The 19,364-nt window shown below is 42.5% G+C and overlaps 1 protein-coding gene across 1 annotated transcript in view; it reads right to left on the reverse strand.

Annotated features, from left to right (window-relative positions):
- The window catches only part of LOC120054365 (sushi, von Willebrand factor type A, EGF and pentraxin domain-containing protein 1-like), a 35,533-nt gene extending 19,598 nt beyond the window's left edge, over positions 1-15,935 (reverse strand). Inside the window, exons 1-13 of the mRNA XM_039001776.1 lie at positions 15,647-15,935; positions 11,516-11,854; positions 9,873-10,072; positions 9,448-9,640; positions 9,255-9,362; positions 8,878-9,063; positions 8,226-8,414; positions 4,252-4,437; positions 4,052-4,207; positions 3,485-3,670; positions 2,828-3,013; positions 1,662-1,847; positions 740-925 (exon numbers count right to left, since the gene is read on the reverse strand). Coding sequence (XP_038857704.1) covers positions 740-925; positions 1,662-1,847; positions 2,828-3,013; positions 3,485-3,670; positions 4,052-4,207; positions 4,252-4,437; positions 8,226-8,414; positions 8,878-9,063; positions 9,255-9,362; positions 9,448-9,640; positions 9,873-10,072; positions 11,516-11,854; positions 15,647-15,935 — 2,590 coding nt within the window. The remainder of the gene's footprint in view (positions 1-739; positions 926-1,661; positions 1,848-2,827; positions 3,014-3,484; positions 3,671-4,051; positions 4,208-4,251; positions 4,438-8,225; positions 8,415-8,877; positions 9,064-9,254; positions 9,363-9,447; positions 9,641-9,872; positions 10,073-11,515; positions 11,855-15,646) is intronic.
- Between the last annotated feature and the right edge of the window lie 3,429 nt (positions 15,936-19,364).

The raw sequence follows: 19,364 nt of genomic DNA on the forward strand, positions 1-19,364 counted from the left end.
TGTCAGAGACCTCTATGACGGCACACCAAATGATGATCACCAATCAGAGACTTCTATGATGACACACCAAATGATGACCACCAATCAGAGACCTCTATGACGGCACACCAAATGATGACCACCAATCAGAGACCTCTATGACGGCACACCAAATGATGACCACCAATCAGAGACCTCTATGACGGCACACCAAATGATTACCACAAGTCAGAGACCTCTATGATGGCACACCAAATAATGACCACCAATCAGAGACCTCTATGATGGCACACCAAATGATGACCACCAATCAGAGACCTCTATGATGACACACCTAATGTGTTTGATGGATCCTTTTTGACTTCTTCTAATGCCTCTTCAGGGGAAAGTCATCCAAAAGTAACCAAAATAAATCTGATTATGTTACTGATGTTGGGTAAGCAAAACGTTACTGATTACAAATTTGTCCAGGTAACTAGTAACTAACGGATTACATTTACAAAGGAACCTACAAAACCAACCCTGGTAGTAGGATACAGATAAGAGAAGATGCAGAGAAACACACTACATTCACATCCTGATCCATAGAAAGCTAAATGAATAGTAACGCTGTAAGTCACGTACCTCTGTAACAATAGATATTTGGACTAAATGTGCATTATGAGAATAATATGTCCCTATTACTTATTTAAAAAGCTTCATTCTCGGCCCAGTAGATGGGGGTATGTATCCAGCATGGTTTGAAGAAGTGTTGAGTTACCCAGACAGAGGGGGGCTCTCCTGCTCCATGTGCCCAGGGAGGTGCACTCTGTATCAGCCAACCCGTTCAGCAGGAACCCCTCCTCACAGGAGAACAGACACTGGGACCCGTAGTGGAACTGACCATGGAGGTCAGAGCAGTTCATGGAGCCATGCGGGGGAGAGGTTAAAGAGTCGCACTGCTGAGCTGGAGGGATATAAAGAGGACACAGGTTGTGACACACAGGCCCAAGATATTCCGATTATAATTACACATTTATATTTATCTATTCCTATTATAATATGATATTTTGTTTTATATAACCTTTATTTAATTAGGCAAGTCAGTCAAACACGAATTCTTATTCACAATGACGGCCTACCCTGGCCAATGCTGGGCCAATTGTCCGCCGCCCTATGGGACTCCCAATCACGGCTGGTTGTGATACAGCCTGGAATCAAACCATGGTCTGTAGTGACGCCTCTAGCACTGAGATGCAGTGCCTTAGACCGCTGTGCCACTCGGGAGCCCCCCCATGCCAGATATACTGTTCCTAATCCTTCAGCTAACCACAATAGTTTAGGTTCTCCGTTCCAACCCTTTGGATTTATTCAGTGAGGTGAAACAATTCAGAATTTTCCAGATAGAAATTAAGTGAATAGATCTGACACAGTTCCAAATCCTACATGACAATCACATCTGTTCTACACCACACATTTCTACCTGAACACCCCTGGTCTTACCCTGACAGACAGGAAGGGAGTGGCTCCAGTAACCCAGTGAGGGGCAACGGGTGGAGTTAGTTCCTACCAGAACAAAACCCTTCTCACACTCCAGGGTACAGGTGGAGCCATAGCGGAACTCATTCATAATGGATTATTTTTGAATAAATAATAATTCTTATCACATTGAAACTCCCTCTAGTTGTCTTGGTATAGCTCACGTTCACATGCAGGTGTGTGGTTGGTCCATTGTCCAGTAGATAAACAGGTGAGGTTGGTGTCTCCTCTCAGCAGGTAGCCCTCCTCACAGGAGAACCCACAGGAGGAGGTGAAGGAGGAAGCCCCCAGGGGGTCCACACAGGACATGTTCCCCATGGCAGGAGGGGACAGGGGGCCACACCTTACCACTGTAGTAGGCAGGGTTGGGGAGTAAGAAATGACATGTAATCGGATTATAAAAAAACAAACTACTCAGTTACGTTACCAGCAAAAATATTGTAATCAGATTACAGACACTGTACTTTTGAAAAACTAGATGATTACTTCTTGGATTACTTTAAAAGTCATAAATGATGTTTACCAAAAAATACATTAAAACACCTTTCTGTTTTCTCAGTGACATTCAATTCAGCATTGAAAAAAGGCACAAGTTTAAGTTTGTTTGTTCTTCCTGAGCGAGTCTGACCACAAGTCAGAGACCTCTATGATGGCACACCAAATGATTACCACCAATCAGAGACCTCTATGACGGCACACCAAATGATTACCACCAATCAGAGACCTCTATGAAGGCACACCAAATGATTACCACCAATCAGAGACCACTATGATGGCACACCAAATGATTACCACCAATCAGAGACCTCTATGACGGCACACCAATTGATTACCACCAATCAGAGACCTCTATGACGGCACACCAAATGATGACCACCAATCAGAGACCTCTATGATGACATACCTAACGTGTTTGATGGATCATTTTTGACTTCTTCTAATGCCTCTTCAGGGGAAAGTCATCCAAAAGTAACCCAAAAAAATCTGATTATGTTACTGAGGTTAGGTAAGCAAAACGTTACTGATTACAATTTTGTCCAGGTAACTAGTAACTAACGGATTACATTTACAAAGGAACCTACAAAACCAACCCTGTTAGTAGGATACAGATAAGAGAAGATGCAGAGAAACACACTACATTCACATCCTGATCCATAGAAAGCTAAATGAATAGTAACGCTGTAAGTCACGTACCTCTGTAACAATAGATATTTGGACTAAATGTGCATTATGAGAATAATATGTCCCTATTACTTATTTAAAAAGCTTCATTCTCGGCCCAGTAGATGGGGGTATGTATCCAGCATGGTTTGAAGAAGTGTTGAGTTACCCAGACAGAGTGGGGCTCTCCTGCTCCATGTGCCCAGGGAGGTGCACTCTGTATCAGCCAACCCGTTCAGCAGGAACCCCTCCTCACAGGAGAACAGACACTGGGACCCGTAGTGGAACTGACCATGGAGGTCAGAGCAGTTCATGGAGCCATGCGGGGGAGAGGTTAAGGCGTCACACTGCTGAGCTGGAGGGGCACAGAGAGAAGTCAGATATGAGTGACACCAGACACATTCTGTGAATCCTTTACTTAACCAATAGCACATTGACTAAACACAAGTCATTTTAGGCTTCTACGTTGGAACCCTTGGTATTCAGAGAGAAATGTATATGAATACCTCTGATCTGACACAATTTCCAAAAATAGATGCCAGACAGACTATGGTTCTAGGATGAAAATAACAAAGGCTTTACTAAATGACAGAGAGAAAATGGTTCTAGGTTGTAGATAAATGGTTAAGACAAGGATTCTAATATCCCAGAACTCTTTGCATAAACGAGGAAGAATTCAATCTAAAGGATGAGCGATGCTGCTCAGCAACGGCACTGGTCCCATGAATCTGTTTATTTTCTAAAGCTTCCACATGGAATCATTACATTTTCGTAACCTGGGTATCTTCAACCTAGCTATGGTTTGAATTAGGATGTGATGAGTTACCCAGACAGAGGGGGGCTCTCCTGCTCCATGTGCCCAGGGAGGTGCACTCTGTATCAGCCAACCCGTTCAGTAGGAACCCCTCCTCACAGGAGAACAGACACTGGGACCCGTAGTGGAACTGACCATGGAGGTCAGAGCAGTTCATGGAGCCATGCGGGGGAGAGGTTAAGATGTCGCACTGCTGAGCTGGAGGGATATAAAGAGGACACAGGTTGTGACACACAGGCCCAAGATATTCCTATTATAATTACACATTTATATTTATCTATTCCTATTATAATATGATATTTTATTTGATTTAACCTTTATTTAATTAGGCACGTCATTTAAAAACAAATTCTTATTCACAATGACGGCCTACTCTGGCCAATGCTGGGCCAATCCTTCAGCTAACCACAATAGTTTAGGTTCTCTGTTCCAACCCTTTGGATTTATTCAGTGAGGTGAAACAATTCAGAATTTTCCAGATAGAAATTAAGTGAATAGATCTGACACAGTTCCAAATCATACATGACAATAACATCTGTTCTATACCACACATTTCTAACTGAACACCCCTGGTCTTACCCTGACAGACAGGAAGGGCGTGGCTCCAGTAAGCCAGTGAGGGGCAACGGGTGGAGTTAGTTCCTACCAGAACCAAACCCTTCTCACACTCCAGGGTACAGGTGGAGCCATAGCTGAACTCATTCATAATGGATTCTTTTTGAATAAATAATGGTTCTTATCACATTGAAACTCCCTCTAGTTGTCTTGGTATAGCTCACTTTCACATGCAGGTGTGTGGTTGGTCCATTGTCCAGTAGATAAACAGGTGAGGTTGGTGTCTCCTCTCAGCAGGTAGCCCTCCTCACAGGAGAACCCACAGGAGGAGGTGAAGGAGGAAGCCCCCAGGGGGTCCACACAGGCCATGTTTCCCATGGCAGGAGGGGACAGGGGGCCACACCTCACCACTGTAGTAGGATACAGGTAAGATAATAAAAGATTATGATTGTGGTCCCCTATTCAGACATTGTTGACGCCAGATCTTACAAAGTAATAGCTAACCCAGTGCTTCCCAAACTTTTTCACTCATGTCCCCCTTTCATCATTGGGGAACATCACGCGCCATGGGGTGGAGAGAAAGATTCCACGTTTTAAAGGTAATTTCATTCAGTTCTACATATTATGCCATGTCTTATGTGTGCTCATCCGATATTTCAGGGACTCAAACGTTACAACAAAATATAAACAGGATTAAAAAACCTAGCTAAAAGCCTTAAGCTGTTGATCAAGCCATGGGCTTGTTGATCAACGGGACATTTCTGACAAGTTATAAATAGGAACCACTCAGCTAATCACATATGTTATAGCAATCTGGTGCCTGACGGCACAGTCGATGACGTGGCACACAACCATTGGTTGATGCATGTCTGAGCAGGGGAACACGACCAAGGTAAGATAAGATTTATGGTCTGTTTCCACAGAACATCCACAGAACACATTGAGTTTATCAAGGCCAGTAGTCTTCCATAAGATGATAATGTACCATCATTAATAATGACCTGTCTCAATTGGCTTGTGTATGAGGCTTAACAATCCTTCTTGAGCCTAATGTTTTGTGCACTCAGTTTACAGTATGAGTTACACACTGTGGGAACTACTTTAGAGTTACTATGTACGCTGTGCATACAGTCTATTTATGTTAAAAAGGAGACTGATATCTAAAGCAATGTCATCTAATAAGGCAAGGAAAACCATAGACCCACAAGCCACTGCGGCCCCTCTTAATGAGTTCCGTTTTTTTGTGGCCCCCACCCCCATTAAAGTTGCCCATCCCTGCTTCTATAGAGATGAGGCAGCGATGATGATTGTAGAAGCTGTAGATGAGGGTTGGTTCCTGGAGTGCCGCTGGTACTGCAAGATTTGGCCCCGACAACGCACCACAACGAGCTACTTAGTTAATTCGTCAGTTCAGTGATTGCTTACGTTCGACACACCTGGTCTACTTCCGTTTTGTACACCAACTTCAAACGGATTAAAATGTTAAAAAATGTGGTTATAGAAAATATATTTTGCAGCAGGTTTAGATGGTACAATGATTATTTCCACTATACTTGCTTGTTTTGTCACATAAACTGAAATTAGGCAAACTATTAGCATTTTAGCAACCAGGAAATGGCAGAGAGATTTATACATAGCACACCTTTAAGTAAAACAAAAGTTATAGGATAAAGAGTATAGTGAAAAGAAGGCGACAAGGGGAATGTCCTCGTAGGACAAGTTTTAATATTGTAGTGGACAAAGATGAGCAGAACGTTAGCATGGCCAAATGGACTGTGTGCAACTTGCTATAAGGGTTTGATACAATTTTCTACCTTTCATTTAATTTATTTTCATATTTATTATCAATTATTGTGAATCATTATTATTGTAGGCCTACTTAATAATCTAAACCAGTTCTTTAAATAGCCTATACAAAGAGTGTTACATTTTGTTGAGACATTTTAGTTGGCTAAAGTCTTTTGAATTTTTTGCTTATTTAGTTTAAGTGTTATTTGTTGGGTAGGCAATCACCTTTGTTGGTAAGAGCTGCAATATAGGCCTAGCTTGTTCAAAACGTTTTTAAGGTGGAATTCAGTTGAGACATTTTCGTTGGCCAAATTCAATATAATAGAAACACCAGTAGGCCGTACTATGCTACTCACACTCAAACCATGAAAATTAAAAACCAGTGAGGGCCAGATGCTAAACTTCATTTAATGTCGCAATAATAGCAACTTGTTCGTATTTTCCCTATAAACAATGACTTGAGTTACTTTTGATATTACCCTAAAAAAGTTAATCAACTTTTGTGAAGGTTTGGTGTGGTAGATAATTTCCCCCCCAACATCTGACACCCCCTAATTTCGGACACTCTCTAGCGGTTGGAGGATTAAATCACCTCGAGTTGATTAATCTGTAAAACAAATTGTGAGACATTATTTGGTTACGACACTGAAGAAGATGTTGGTGAAGAACCATTTTTAAGAGTCTACAGGAGGGCGCCCCGGGCTACGCAATGAAAAGTTGACAGGCAAGTAATTTTTTTTTTTTTTACTGGAAGGCTAGCCAACGAGTTAACTAGTAAACACTTCGGATACGAGGTCGGTGTCTCTTTTTTGAACAAAATTAAACGGATATATATTGTAATTCAACAAAATAGTAAGGTGGCCAATAACTAGGTACCGTATGCCGATAATACGGGGACGTATTTTTTTGCTAAACCCCTTATCAAAAAGCTGATATTAGTCGTATTTCCACTGAAATGTCAAACATGCTAATACATTTTTTTTATGACACCAATAATCACAAAACTTTGATGGGTTTGATAACACTGTTGAAAGGTAATATATTTCTTAAACGTTGTTGAATATGCCGATAATACGGGGTGCTACGAGTATGTTGATTATTAGGTTTAACGTTAGCTACTGCAGGCCAATGAAGGCAGTTGAACTTGAGGTGAGGAGGAATGTTTTAGGCCTACTAGAGTTATATTCTGATAGAAAATGTAAGACTTAGCCTCCTTCTGTACGCCTATATCGGTAGATGAGTAGTAGCCTATCTGACAAGTATAAAATACATCCATGTTGATGCTGTTAGCATGTCTCTAGCTTTCTCCCGGTCTCTCTAGGGCTAGCACTACGCTTGTCTGCCTTCATATATATGTTTTTATATGAATATCATGTGGACGCGTCTAGACTTATATACATACAATGCCCTGATGCAATTTAGTGCTCAACTCTCCGACAGCTGAGCCGTGAGGTAGCCAATAAAACAATAGACTATAAAGTTTTGCGTATGCTAGTCTACACATCGAAACACAACAAATAGCCTAGTTTTTGTTGTTGTAATTTGCTATAGGCAGTTTTTAAGGATACACAACTGTGGATAATTTTGCCAATATCGCTGGCAGCGCCCAGTTGGTTGTTTCGTTCTCTCTCTCTTTCTATTCTCGGATCTGAATGGGTCTCTCGGGTTTCCGAACCAGCACGGGTCTGTTTTCCACGGTTCTTTTTGGAACGGGTCTGTTTTTAATTGTTTTATTTATGCATATCTGGTCGGGTGGGAAAGCCACGGATACATTTTGAAATGACCCATGAAGACCTCTACTTCACAGCTCGTTGGCACTCTCCAAAGGCAAGAGGGTAAAGAGTGAGATTGGAGCGACAGCAAAAGACATTCAGACTCTAGGAGCCGCCAACCAACTCCCAACACATACAATGTAATGCAAAGAAGTTAGGGACTGTCTTTCATTTAACAAAAAAACGTTAGGGACTGTCATAAATAGCATGGGCTACATACTGTATGGTTGACAACATGGCTGACAACATGGTTCAGATAAAGTGTGGCTCAATCAGAGAAAAGGATTTTGGACAACACCGTAACAGCCAGGGTTCTGTTTTCTGTGTTCAGTGTTCTGTTTTCTGTGTTCAGTGTTCTGTGTTCTGTATTCTGTGTTCTGTGGCAGAACAGGATGTTACAGAAAAAGTGACAGTTTGAAAGTATTTCATCAGGTCACATTTCCCAAAGAACACAACTATTTCACAACAGTTCAACATTTTAAATAGTGGAGATTAACAGTGGGTGCGGTCAAGTGAAGGACTGGGAGGAGACATAGTACTTTTGTTGCAATTCTTGACATTTTTTTTTTCTCTCACTTTGACCTGACATTCAACAGGTGTATTAGTAGCTACTATCCCATGGTGACAGTGATAAATACCTGTGCAGGTAGAGACGTTGGCTGTCCACTGTCCTGTGTGGTCACACTGAATCCTGTCTGGTCCTATTAGGTCAAACCCCAAATCACAGCTGAATTCACAGGCGGAGTTATAACTGTGCAGGGCGATGGGGTTACTGCAGTTCATAGTCCCTCTATGAGGACCACTGTCCAGCGATGGACACTGTTTGACTGAAGGGGGCAACAAGAGAAATGTTGTTTAAACTCAATAGGGCAGAAAATCTGTCTCAAGCCTAAAAATGCTGGTTTATGAGCAGCCTCAACACAACGTTATGTGAATTTGGATTAGTCAGCTAACCCTCTGTTTAAATAAGGATGTGGGCCCCGATAGTGTCAGCTTTAGGAATGTCTTTAGTAAGATTAAACTCTATATAGTTGCAGAGCATTATGGGTACTGTAGTATTTTATCCTTTATTTAACTAGGCAAGTCAGTTAATTAAGAACAAATTCTTATTTACAATGACAGCCTAGGAACAGTGGGTTACCTGCCTTGTTCAGGGGCAGAATGACAAATGTTTACCTTGTCAGCTCAGGGATTTGATTTTGGAACCTTCCAGTCACTGGCCCAACGCGTTAACCACTAGGCTACCTGCCGCTCCACTACATCGTGCTATACCCTCCTGCTCTCCCATACCTTGGCACTGAGCGGCAGGGTGGTCCCAGAACCCCGTGGCCTGGCAGAGCAGTTGTGATGCCCCCAGCAGCTGGTATCCTCGGGCACATTGGAACTGGCAAGATGAGTTGAAGGCAAACAGCCCATGTGGATGGTCACAGTTCACTGAACCCTGCTCTGGGTCCGACACAGTGTCACACGCTACAGCTGACAGAGAGAGGCAGAGAGACTAGATTATCAATGACAACAAACAAACATACTGAACAGTAACATATCATTGAAGTTGAACTCAGTTAACTGTTTTGGTTCATCTCTATACAGAAAACCATGGCATTATTCCCGTAGATGAATAAGAATGGTTAAAACCTTATGAATGTATTGTACAGGTTAAGTCTCACCTTGCTGGCACCGGGGGCCCTTGAAGCCAGGGTCACACTGGCAGGTGTAGTTCCCTATGTTCTCTAAACACTCTGCATGGGTGCTGCAGCAATGCTCTGAGCAAGACGCTACACACACAGGGCAGTAGACAAATAGAGGACTTAAGAAAATACACAGACACAGACACACTCACACACACACACTCTCTTCTACCTGTGTAGCAGAGGGCTCCCTTCTTTTTTGTGCATCTCTCATCGTTCCACTTGGCTGCATCCTTTCCTCTTTTGATGTAGATCTCCACGCAGTCCTGTCCGTCCCCTACGTTGTTGGGCTCCCCGGTGGCCCAGTTCTCCGCCTCTTTGGTCAGGGTCTTGTTAGTCCCCATCCAGGTCCACATCTCATTCACCTGATTGATTGACATAATTTATTCAATAATACAAACTAAAAAAATAAAAGATATGCAGCCACAATATAAATGAAATAGCGATGCATTTAAAAAAAATAATCGAGATTAGTACATTTTAATAAATCAGCGACACATTTTCTGCTAGTTGATCCTCTTGTGGTAAGACAGACAGACTAATCTGTCAGTCTACAGTACACTCCTGTTGATAAAGTAACAGAGGACGGAAAGCAACCTTGCGGAGGCCGATCCAGTAGTATTGTGAGTTCCTAGGGAGCATGGTGTTGAGATAGACGATCTCCTCCTGGTTCTGGATGGCCACCATGTCCGTGTAGTGTTGCCTGCACCACTGGCGGGCCGAATCCCAGTCCAGATTCTGGTTGACGCTGTAGTTGTATGTCCAGGCCTGGACACCTCCTGTCTCACCTGTTAAGTCTGAGGGCCAATGAAAACAGAGGCAATACTTTCCATTTGAAGGGGCAATCTACAGTTGCTACATTTTATTTTTGTACTTTTAAATGACTGATATGTACTCATTGATTCCTGATTAATATAATTTATGAACTTAGTTCACTGTTTACGTTGCTCTTCTACCCGCATAGCAATGCTGTAATTAGTAACATTGCACTTTAGTAATTCCTTGATTTGATTTGAATGGTTTTGGTTATTTAAAGGTAAGAGAACATTTCTGTCTGATAGTCAGACAGTTGTAAACATCAGGTTGCTCTGTCTTACCATGGTAGATTGTCATCAATAGAATCCCCAGCAACCTATTATATAGGCTCTGTCTGAGATAGTTGGACCACGGAAGCATCTGGAAAACGTAACCAATGTATCAACACTAAACAATAATCAAACTGGATTGTACAATTTGACTGAATGTTACGGTACAGTAATGCGTAATAATTTGCAGTTGTACAGGAATACTCATAAAATAACCTACCTCTTCCTCAAGATTTGGGGAGACGAATAAAATGTGCTGTTTTCCGTGTCATCACACCCATCCAAATGGACTGTGTAAGAGACGCAATTTCCTTTCAGAATGAGTCAACACCAGACTTTGCAATATGCTGCGTTTACTAATCTGATCATCAAACTGTCTACTGTGAAAAAGTGGTCTTATCACGGTTGAGGTGTTGTAGCCCTTTCCTGCAGTCGAATGACCAAAGCGCCCTCTAGTGGCCTCATGGGTGGCCACATTATTCATATATTCTTCATTATTTCATCATTAATAAACAAAACAAAAGTTTTCTGTGATGTATATAAAGTGTAATATTGGGACGCAAACTCAAAATTGAATACATTTTAAACATGGTACAGGTGTCTTATTTTGTTTAAGTCCATAACATACCCGTGTGTGAGGAGTATACTTTAGTTTCAAAGTAGATTTGTTTAAGACTACCAAGAAACACTCTGTCACCCTGATTTAGCCCACTGCAGTAAAAGGTTAAGAACATATATTTTTTTTATTGTGACTTCCTTTGCAATGTATAGGAACGCATACACACTCACACCCAGTGCTTGAAGTGTGAAGAAAAAGGATGTTTCCACGTACACTGATTTACCCCATATACACTCTGAACCCCAAAATCAAGAGAGCTAAAAATAGTTTTATTTACTTCTCTTACACAAAGCTGTTGAACTTGTAGAATTCACATAACATACAGTAACATCATTCTAACGATTTACAACATCCTATGTTTGATGTGGACTAATCCACACAGTATGTTGATATAATTGGTCGATTATGACATAATTAATGAAGTGTCGGCGGTCCATCAGTTGTCCCCTGTCTCGTTGGATGACGTCACACCCTCATCTGGTTCCCTTCAGGATAAGAGTAAAAGTCAAGATATCAATCAAAAACAAAAAACATACTATTATTGCACTTAGCCAGCACATGGCCTGGGTGAGAAGCCAGCACATGGCCTGGGTGAGAAGCCGGCACATGGCCTGGGTGAGAAGCCAGCACATGGCCTGGGTGAGAAGCCAGCACATGGCCTGGGTGAGAAGCCAGCACATGGTCAGGGTGAGAAGCCAGCACATGGCCTGGGTGAGAAGCCAGCACATGGTCAGGGTGAGAAGCCAGCACATGGCCTGGGGGAGAAGCCAGCACATGGCCTGGGGGAGAAGCCAGCACATGGCCTGGGGGAGAAGCCAGCACATGGCCTGGGGGAGAAGCCAGCACATGGTCTGGGAGGGGAGCCAGCACAAGGCCTGGGAGGGGAGCCAGCACAAGGCCTGGGAGGGGAGCCAGCATCTCTTACCTTAGTTGGGCATGCTTCTTTCCTGAAAAAAAGATCAAAAGAGATTTTGTTTGTTTGTTGAATTGCTTGAAATGCTGTCCCTTGACTTTGGCACCATGTAAAAACAGTTTTTTAAATATACTTTTACCCCTTTTTCTACCCAATTTCATGATATCCAATTGTTAATTACAGTCTTGTCCCATCGCTGCAACTCCCCTATGAACTCGGGAGAGGCAAAGGTTGAGAGCCATGCCTCCTCCGAAACACAACCAAACCAAGCCGCACTGCTTCTTGACACACTGCTCACTGTGTCGGTGGAAACACAGTCCAACTGGCGGCCGAAGTCAGCTTGCAGGCGCCTGGCCAAACCCCGGGCCGGCCAAACCCTCCCCTAACCAAGCCAATTGTGTGCCGCCTCATGGGTCTCCCGGTCACGGCGATGCGGTGCCTTAAGGCGATGCGGTGCCCGCTGCGCCACTCGGGAGGCCCTACGTAAAAACACTTTAAAATGACCCAAAAACATGACAAATAATAGTTTGATTTAAAAGTCAAACATGTCGCTAAATCCTTTATACCGCAGCACATCTATGTGAATGCATTGTAAAACAACAGGGGGATAGCAAATTGGCTTGTCCCACTGGTGATGTTAGAGCGTTGGACTAGTAACCGAAAGGTTGCAAGTTCAAATCCCCGAGCTGACAAGGTACGAATCTGTCATTCTGCCCCCTGAACAGGCAGTTAACCCACTGTTTCCTAGGCCGTCATTGTAAATAAGAATTTGTTCTTAACTGACTTGCCTAGTTAAATAAAGGTAAAATAAAGAAATGTGTAGAGGTGTAGTGACATGTTCTGGGGGTTTAGATCTATCTAATATATTTCATAGATCAATAAAAACAAAGAAGGTTATTTACATATTATATATTTTAACTATTATAATGTGTGTCCCTGTGTTTTATGTCATTGGTGTTTCCGCCTTGAAAAATCACTGATTTAAAAAAAAGAGAAGATATACAAGGACCCTGAGCATTCTCTCCAGTGGCAAACTGTTATCAGGGGGAGGGGGTCTATATTAAACAACATTATTAACTAACCACACCCTTTTAAGTATGTCATCAATTTGAAAATTCCATTGATTCTGTGTGACACAGTCGGTTAGAGTATGGTGCTTGAAACACCAGGGTTGTGGGTTTGATACCGGAGGGGGACCAGTATGAAAATATATGCATTGCAGTACTGTGAGTCACTGGATAAGAGGTTCTGTTAAATTACAAAAAAGTTTAAGATGACAATTAGGTGTGTCTAAATCAAAGGTGTTAGTCAATTTAGATGAAGGGAAATAATATTGTGAGCAAAATGATTAATCACATCACTTTAGTAATGAATTGATGGCCATTTCAGAAAATCCTAATTTATCTAAAATATCATCATTGGTGTTATCATCATCGTTGTTATCATCATTGGTGTTACTACTCCTAAATATATACAGTCATTAAGCTACCATTTAAATTGATTTATAATGGGAAGATATACCCAAACAGTTTAATAAAAGGTTAAATAAATAAAGCACATTTCAATAAAAATACATCTAGAAAAAATAAATTAAAAAAAATTAAAAATGCCATGCTTAAATGTCACCGTAATTGAAGAACGACCCATTTTATACAAAGTATTCCAAAATACTTGTGCACTGCACCCGACTCCTGTGGCGGGCCGGGTGCAGTGCACGCTGAGCAGGTCGCTAGGTGCACAGTGTTTCCTCCGACACATTGGTGCGGCTGGCTTCCGGGTTGGATGCGCGCTGTGTTAAGAAGCAGTGCGGCTTGGTTGGGTTGTGTTTCGGAGGACGCATGACTCTTGACCTTCGTCTCTCCTGAGCCCGTACGGGAGTTGTAGCGGTGAGACAAGACAGTAACTACTAACAATTGGGAAGAAAAAGGGGGTAAAAAAAATACTTGCTATCTTTTAAAAAACATTTTTTATAAACAACTGGAACTTACTTTTTCTGCGATTGAAACAACAGCAGATGCAGCAGGACATTGAGAGCATCCAACCAGCAGCTACAACCATTAGAACATGCTGATAACCTGAGGAAACACACAGTCAACCAGCAGCTACAACATTAGGGCATGCTGATAACCTGAGGAAACACAGTCAACCAGCAGCTACAACCATTAGGACATGCTGATAACCTGAGGAAACACACAGTCAACCAGCAGCTACAACCATTAGGACATGCTGATAACCTGAGGAAACACAGTCAACCAGCAGCTACAACCATTAGGACATGCTGATAACCTGAGGAAACACAGTCAACCAGCAGCTACAACCATTAGGGCATGCTGATAACCTGAGGAAACACACAGTCAACCAGCAGCTACAACCATTAGGACATGCTGATAACCTGAGGAAACACACAGTCAACCAGCAGCTACAACCATTAGGGCATGCTGATAACCTGAGGAAACACACAGTCAACCAGCAGCTACAACCATTAGAACATGCTGATAACCTGAGGAAACACACAGTCAACCAGCAGCTACAACCATTAGGACATGCTGATAACCTGAGGAAACACAGTCAACCAGCAGCTACAACCATTAGGACATGCTGATAACCTGAGGAAACACACAGTCAACCAGCAGCTACAACCATTATATATATATATAAGGGCCTGAGGTCATGGTACCGCATGTGGAAATGACCCAGACACAACCCCTCTAAAGACCTGAGTCAGTCTCCAGTCTCCCACCAGACAGGAACAAGTGTCTGTGCTGACAGCATGGAGCGAACCATTGTGTTGCAGTGTTGATAGGTGACCCCCCCCCCCCCTTCTCCCGCCCTTTGCTACAGTATATATGCAGTATATACAGTAATATCAAACTCTAAACAGCCTGCCTTGACTTGTATTATTGAGTTACTTTATCCAATTTTTTTCTGTCCAATGTACAGAAAAAAAGTCTCAGTATTCTGAGCAGTGATGAGTTGCACAAGATTTAGCTCATTTCCATCAGTAGCCTCACTTCCTCTGAGACACCAGGGGTGTAGCTAGCTAGCCTAGCCTAGCCTAGCACCATAACTTTGTTCTGTAACCCATAGTACATGATGAGAGATGGTATCAGGGGATTTAATTACTTGCACAAATTGGCCTTTGTCCGCTCCAGACCCAGATCCTGCTCCAGATGTCATCGCCCCAGACCCCAGTCCAGACCCTGTCCGTGCTACAGCTGACTTCTGGGGATCCCAGCAGTAGATTCCCCTTCTCACAGCTCAACCGGCAGGTAGAGTTGACAGCAGAGCAGTTCACAAACCCATCAGGTAGACATAAGGGGTCACATCCCTTAGCTTTAGGGGCAAATAAAGGTTTCAGCAAAACAGTGGGGTACAGTAGGGACCTGTCATAATGCCTGATGCGTAAATGAATGCGTACTACTCAGGAAATTGAGGAAGCAGATGTTGTAGCCATAGCGACCCTCATTAGAAAAGGTCATAGGTTAAAGGAGAGGTTTGACACGGTGGGAACAGCAGCTTCCAGATTCCCCTCACCTGTTTGGCAACCGTGTCCCTCAAACTCAGGTTCACACACACAGGTAAAGTTGTTGATGGTCTCCAAGCATCTCCCTTGTCCCTTGCATGATGTTTGGCTGCATTGGTCTGTGATATAAATATACATCATGTAATATATGTCACAATCTCAACACAGCTTTCATCAAATTATTTACTGGTGGCCTTTAAAAAAAACTAAAACAATGGTTGAGTCCCTCACCTCTGTAGCATAGCGGGTATTTGAGATTTGAGCACTTATCATCGTTCCACTTCCCGTTATTCTCGCTGTTCCCTTTGTTGACGTACATCTCAACACACTCCTCACCCAGTTTGTTATTGGGCTCGTTGGGTGCCCAGGAATAATTCCCAACCCACGTTCCGTTAGTTCCGACCCATGTCCAGTTTCCATTGATCTTCTTGATTCCGATCCAGTAATACGGAGACCCAGTTTTATCAGGCAAGATGTTGCGGAGGTAATTATTCTCTTCCTGGTTTTGGATGACTACCATGTCTGTGTGGTTGTTAATCCAACACCACTCTCTTGCCATGGTCCAGTTCATGGCCTCTGTGGAGAAATGATATGTCCAGCCCATGGCACGTCCTCCACACATACCTAGGACTATGAGCAGCATCCACATCATTGTTACTACCTGTGGCTGTCTGAAGAAGGGTCCGTGAACTGCCTGTGTTTGTCCATAAACAGTAAATATCACACACTGGTTATCTAGACATCATTCGATCTACAATACAACAGTGAACGGTAAGGACGGCCGATTATATAAGAGAGAGCTCCCATCTCATACTTACCATGTGTCGGTCTCCTTCTCTGGCGCTCAGGCTGTGGTGTTGGGTTAAGCTGGGTTTGGAAAGGAGCTCAGTTTGGCTTTCATAACAATTTGGCAAAGCCTCCTATATGGATTCCTATCTGCAGTCAATGTACCACATGGAGTCCTTTTACCATTGATTCCCAAATTAACATAGAATACCAGGATGCTTTATCATTCACTAAATGTTTATTTTACATTACAATGAATGGCTGACTGACTGAATGACTGTTAGTAGCAGTACAAAGTTCTGGGAAGTGCAAGGGATTCCAGGTAGAGTTTTGTTTTACTTGCCCCAGTTTCAGGAAATGAAAGATGAGATCTGTTTCTGTCCCCTCACGATACTGACAGAGAGGTTAGCTAAAGATGAGATCTGTTTCTGTCCCCTCACGATACTGACAGAGAGGTTAGCTAAAGATGAGATCTGTTTCTGTCCCCTCACGATACTGACAGAGAGGTTAGCTAAAGATGAGATCTGTTTCTGTCCCCTCACGATACTGACAAAGAGGTTAGCTAAAGATGAGATCTGTTTCTGTCCCCTCACGATACTGACAGAGAGGTTAGCTAAAGATGAGGTCTGTTTCTGTCCCCTCACGATGCTGACAGAGAGGTTAGCTAAAGATGAGATCTGTTTCTGTCCCCTCACGATGCTGACAGAGAGGTTAGCTAAAGATGAGATCTGTTTCTGTCCCCTCACGATGCTGACAGAGAGGTTAGCTAAAGATGAGATCTGTTTCTGTCCCCTCACGATACTGACAGAGAGGTTAGCTAAAGATGAGATCTGTTTCTGTCCCCTCACGATGCTGACAGAGAGGTTAGCTAAAGATGAGATCTGTTTCTGTCCCCTCACGATACTGACAGAGAGGTTAGCTAAAGATGAGATCTGTTTCTGTCCCCTCACGATGCTGACAGAGATGTTAGCTAAAGATGAGATCTGTTTCTGTCCCCTCACGATGCTGACAGAGAGGTTAGCTAAAGATGAGATCTGTTTCTGTCCCCTCACGATACTGACAGAGAGGTTAGCTAAAGATGAGATCTGTTTCTAAACAATACATTAATTGCACTATAATGGTGACAGACGGTGTCCACAAACTGTTAGGGCTTACATAAAGCTGTCCCAACAGCAGTCCAAAAATCTTACCACTGCTACACCTGGCTATCAGCGGAGCCTTGTCTGGCAGCGAAACAGTTCATTCAGCCTCAATTACTGCCTTTTAAAGAAACAAAGCTTTTATGGCTGACTTGCTTAAACAAATGTGGTTTCTAATGACAATTGAGATGTACAAACTATGGCATAAGGGGACGACAAGCGGATAAGAGGCAATCTCTTTAAGACATTAATGAGCGAGCTAGGACGGAAGTAGTCAATATAACTATTTGTTTAGCACTTTCGAAATGTACAGCGACAGAATTCAGAATATGGGCCATTCTTACAGTGTTCTCCCTGTACACCAAGTCAGAACAGTAGGATAAATAAAGGGGCATATAAGCAGACAATGAAAGCTCTTACAATATTCAATGATTACATTTCTCTAAAACAGGTTATAGGCTACATGGACACCACCAAGTCAGAACAGCAAATAGAGGGGTAAATAGACCAAATTATTAGGGTGAGGCACATGGGCTACTAACATGTTGCAGTACTACACAACATACACTTAGTATTTCTTTCTTAGCTACAGTATACATATCTCTCTAGCATATTACATCATTTATGCAGCAGCATACAAAACATTTTTGAACTCACCTTGTTGTGCTGTGCTCACTTAAACAGGAAGGTGACGCTGCGGTCCTTCGTGGGCAAATTTTGTCATCAAAGTCTGGCATTCTCTGGATTTATGTTGCTTTCAAAACAACTGGGAACTCGGGAAAAAAACAAGGTCGAGATATGATGACGTCATTGATCTTCAAGTCGTAGCTCTATAAAGAGGCCGGATTTACAATTCCGAGTCGGAAGACCGTTCAAAACGTATTTTCCCAGTTGGAGCTCGTTTATTCCCGACTTCCCAGTTGTCTTGAACTCACTGAAGTCGACGTTTTCACAGTTCCGAGTTTACAGTTGTTTTGAGCGCGGCACAAATCTTGCTTCATTGACAGCATGGCCAATGTAGAATGTTTATCATTTTAAACGTGGAAAAGAGCCTCTTCATCCCAGACTCCAATGAATAGCAGGCTAGTGATTGCTTTGCAATGCTTGCAGTTAGCCACTGTCACTCATTCCTTCCAAACCACTCATTGTTGAATTTGCGATTTCCAACTTGTTGTGCAATGTCCAATGGCCGATGAGCACCGATACGTTTTATCTATAATTTCTCTTCATTATTTTTCTTCATATGACAAAGATTAAAAAGTATTTGCGAGTAGATTGTCAACTTGATTCATAATGATGACTGCTAGCTAAGATGTTGAAAGTATGATGTTGACATGATCAGTCCAATCAAAGCTACTGTACATATAATGTGATTTGACCTAATTTTATCTCTCGCCAATGACCTTGAGCCTTCTTGGATGGGCACTTCTAATGTAACTCTATGGCAGCACCCAAGGGGCAAAAATGTTCTAGCTCTACCCTTAGACTTTGCGGTGACATAGTGTCCCCATGAGTGACAGAACACAGAGCCAATCATGGAACAACGCTCCATATTTTCTGCTGGTTTGCCCCACCACCACAGAAAGCATTGAGCTAGGCTGAAACACCTGCATTTTGGAGCTGCCTTGGCCACAATGTTTGTAAGCAGCTTTATTAACTCAATGATATATATATATATTTTTTTTTACATTGTTTGCAAACTGATATGTGACACCTATTAATGCCAAAATAACATGCAAAATAGGCAAGCTCTGGGTTTTTTTGCTAAAAATGTGGGCCTCAATACGGTTCCTTTTTTATGTCTTTATTTTAGTTTGGTCAGAGCGTGAGTTGGGGTGGGAATTCTATGTTGTTTTTCTATGTTTTGTTCTGTAGGTATTTTCTATGTGTTTGGCCTAGTATGGTTCTCAATCAGAGGCAGGTGTCAGTCGTTGTCTCTGATTGGGAGCCATATTTAGGTAGCCTGTTTTTCATTGTGTTTTGTGGGTGGTTGTATCCTGTGTTAGTGTTTTCACCATACGGGA

The sequence above is a fragment of the Salvelinus namaycush genome, chromosome 10 (genome assembly GCF_016432855.1).
Source record: "Salvelinus namaycush isolate Seneca chromosome 10, SaNama_1.0, whole genome shotgun sequence".
NCBI classification, from domain to species: Eukaryota; Metazoa; Chordata; class Actinopteri; order Salmoniformes; family Salmonidae; genus Salvelinus; species Salvelinus namaycush.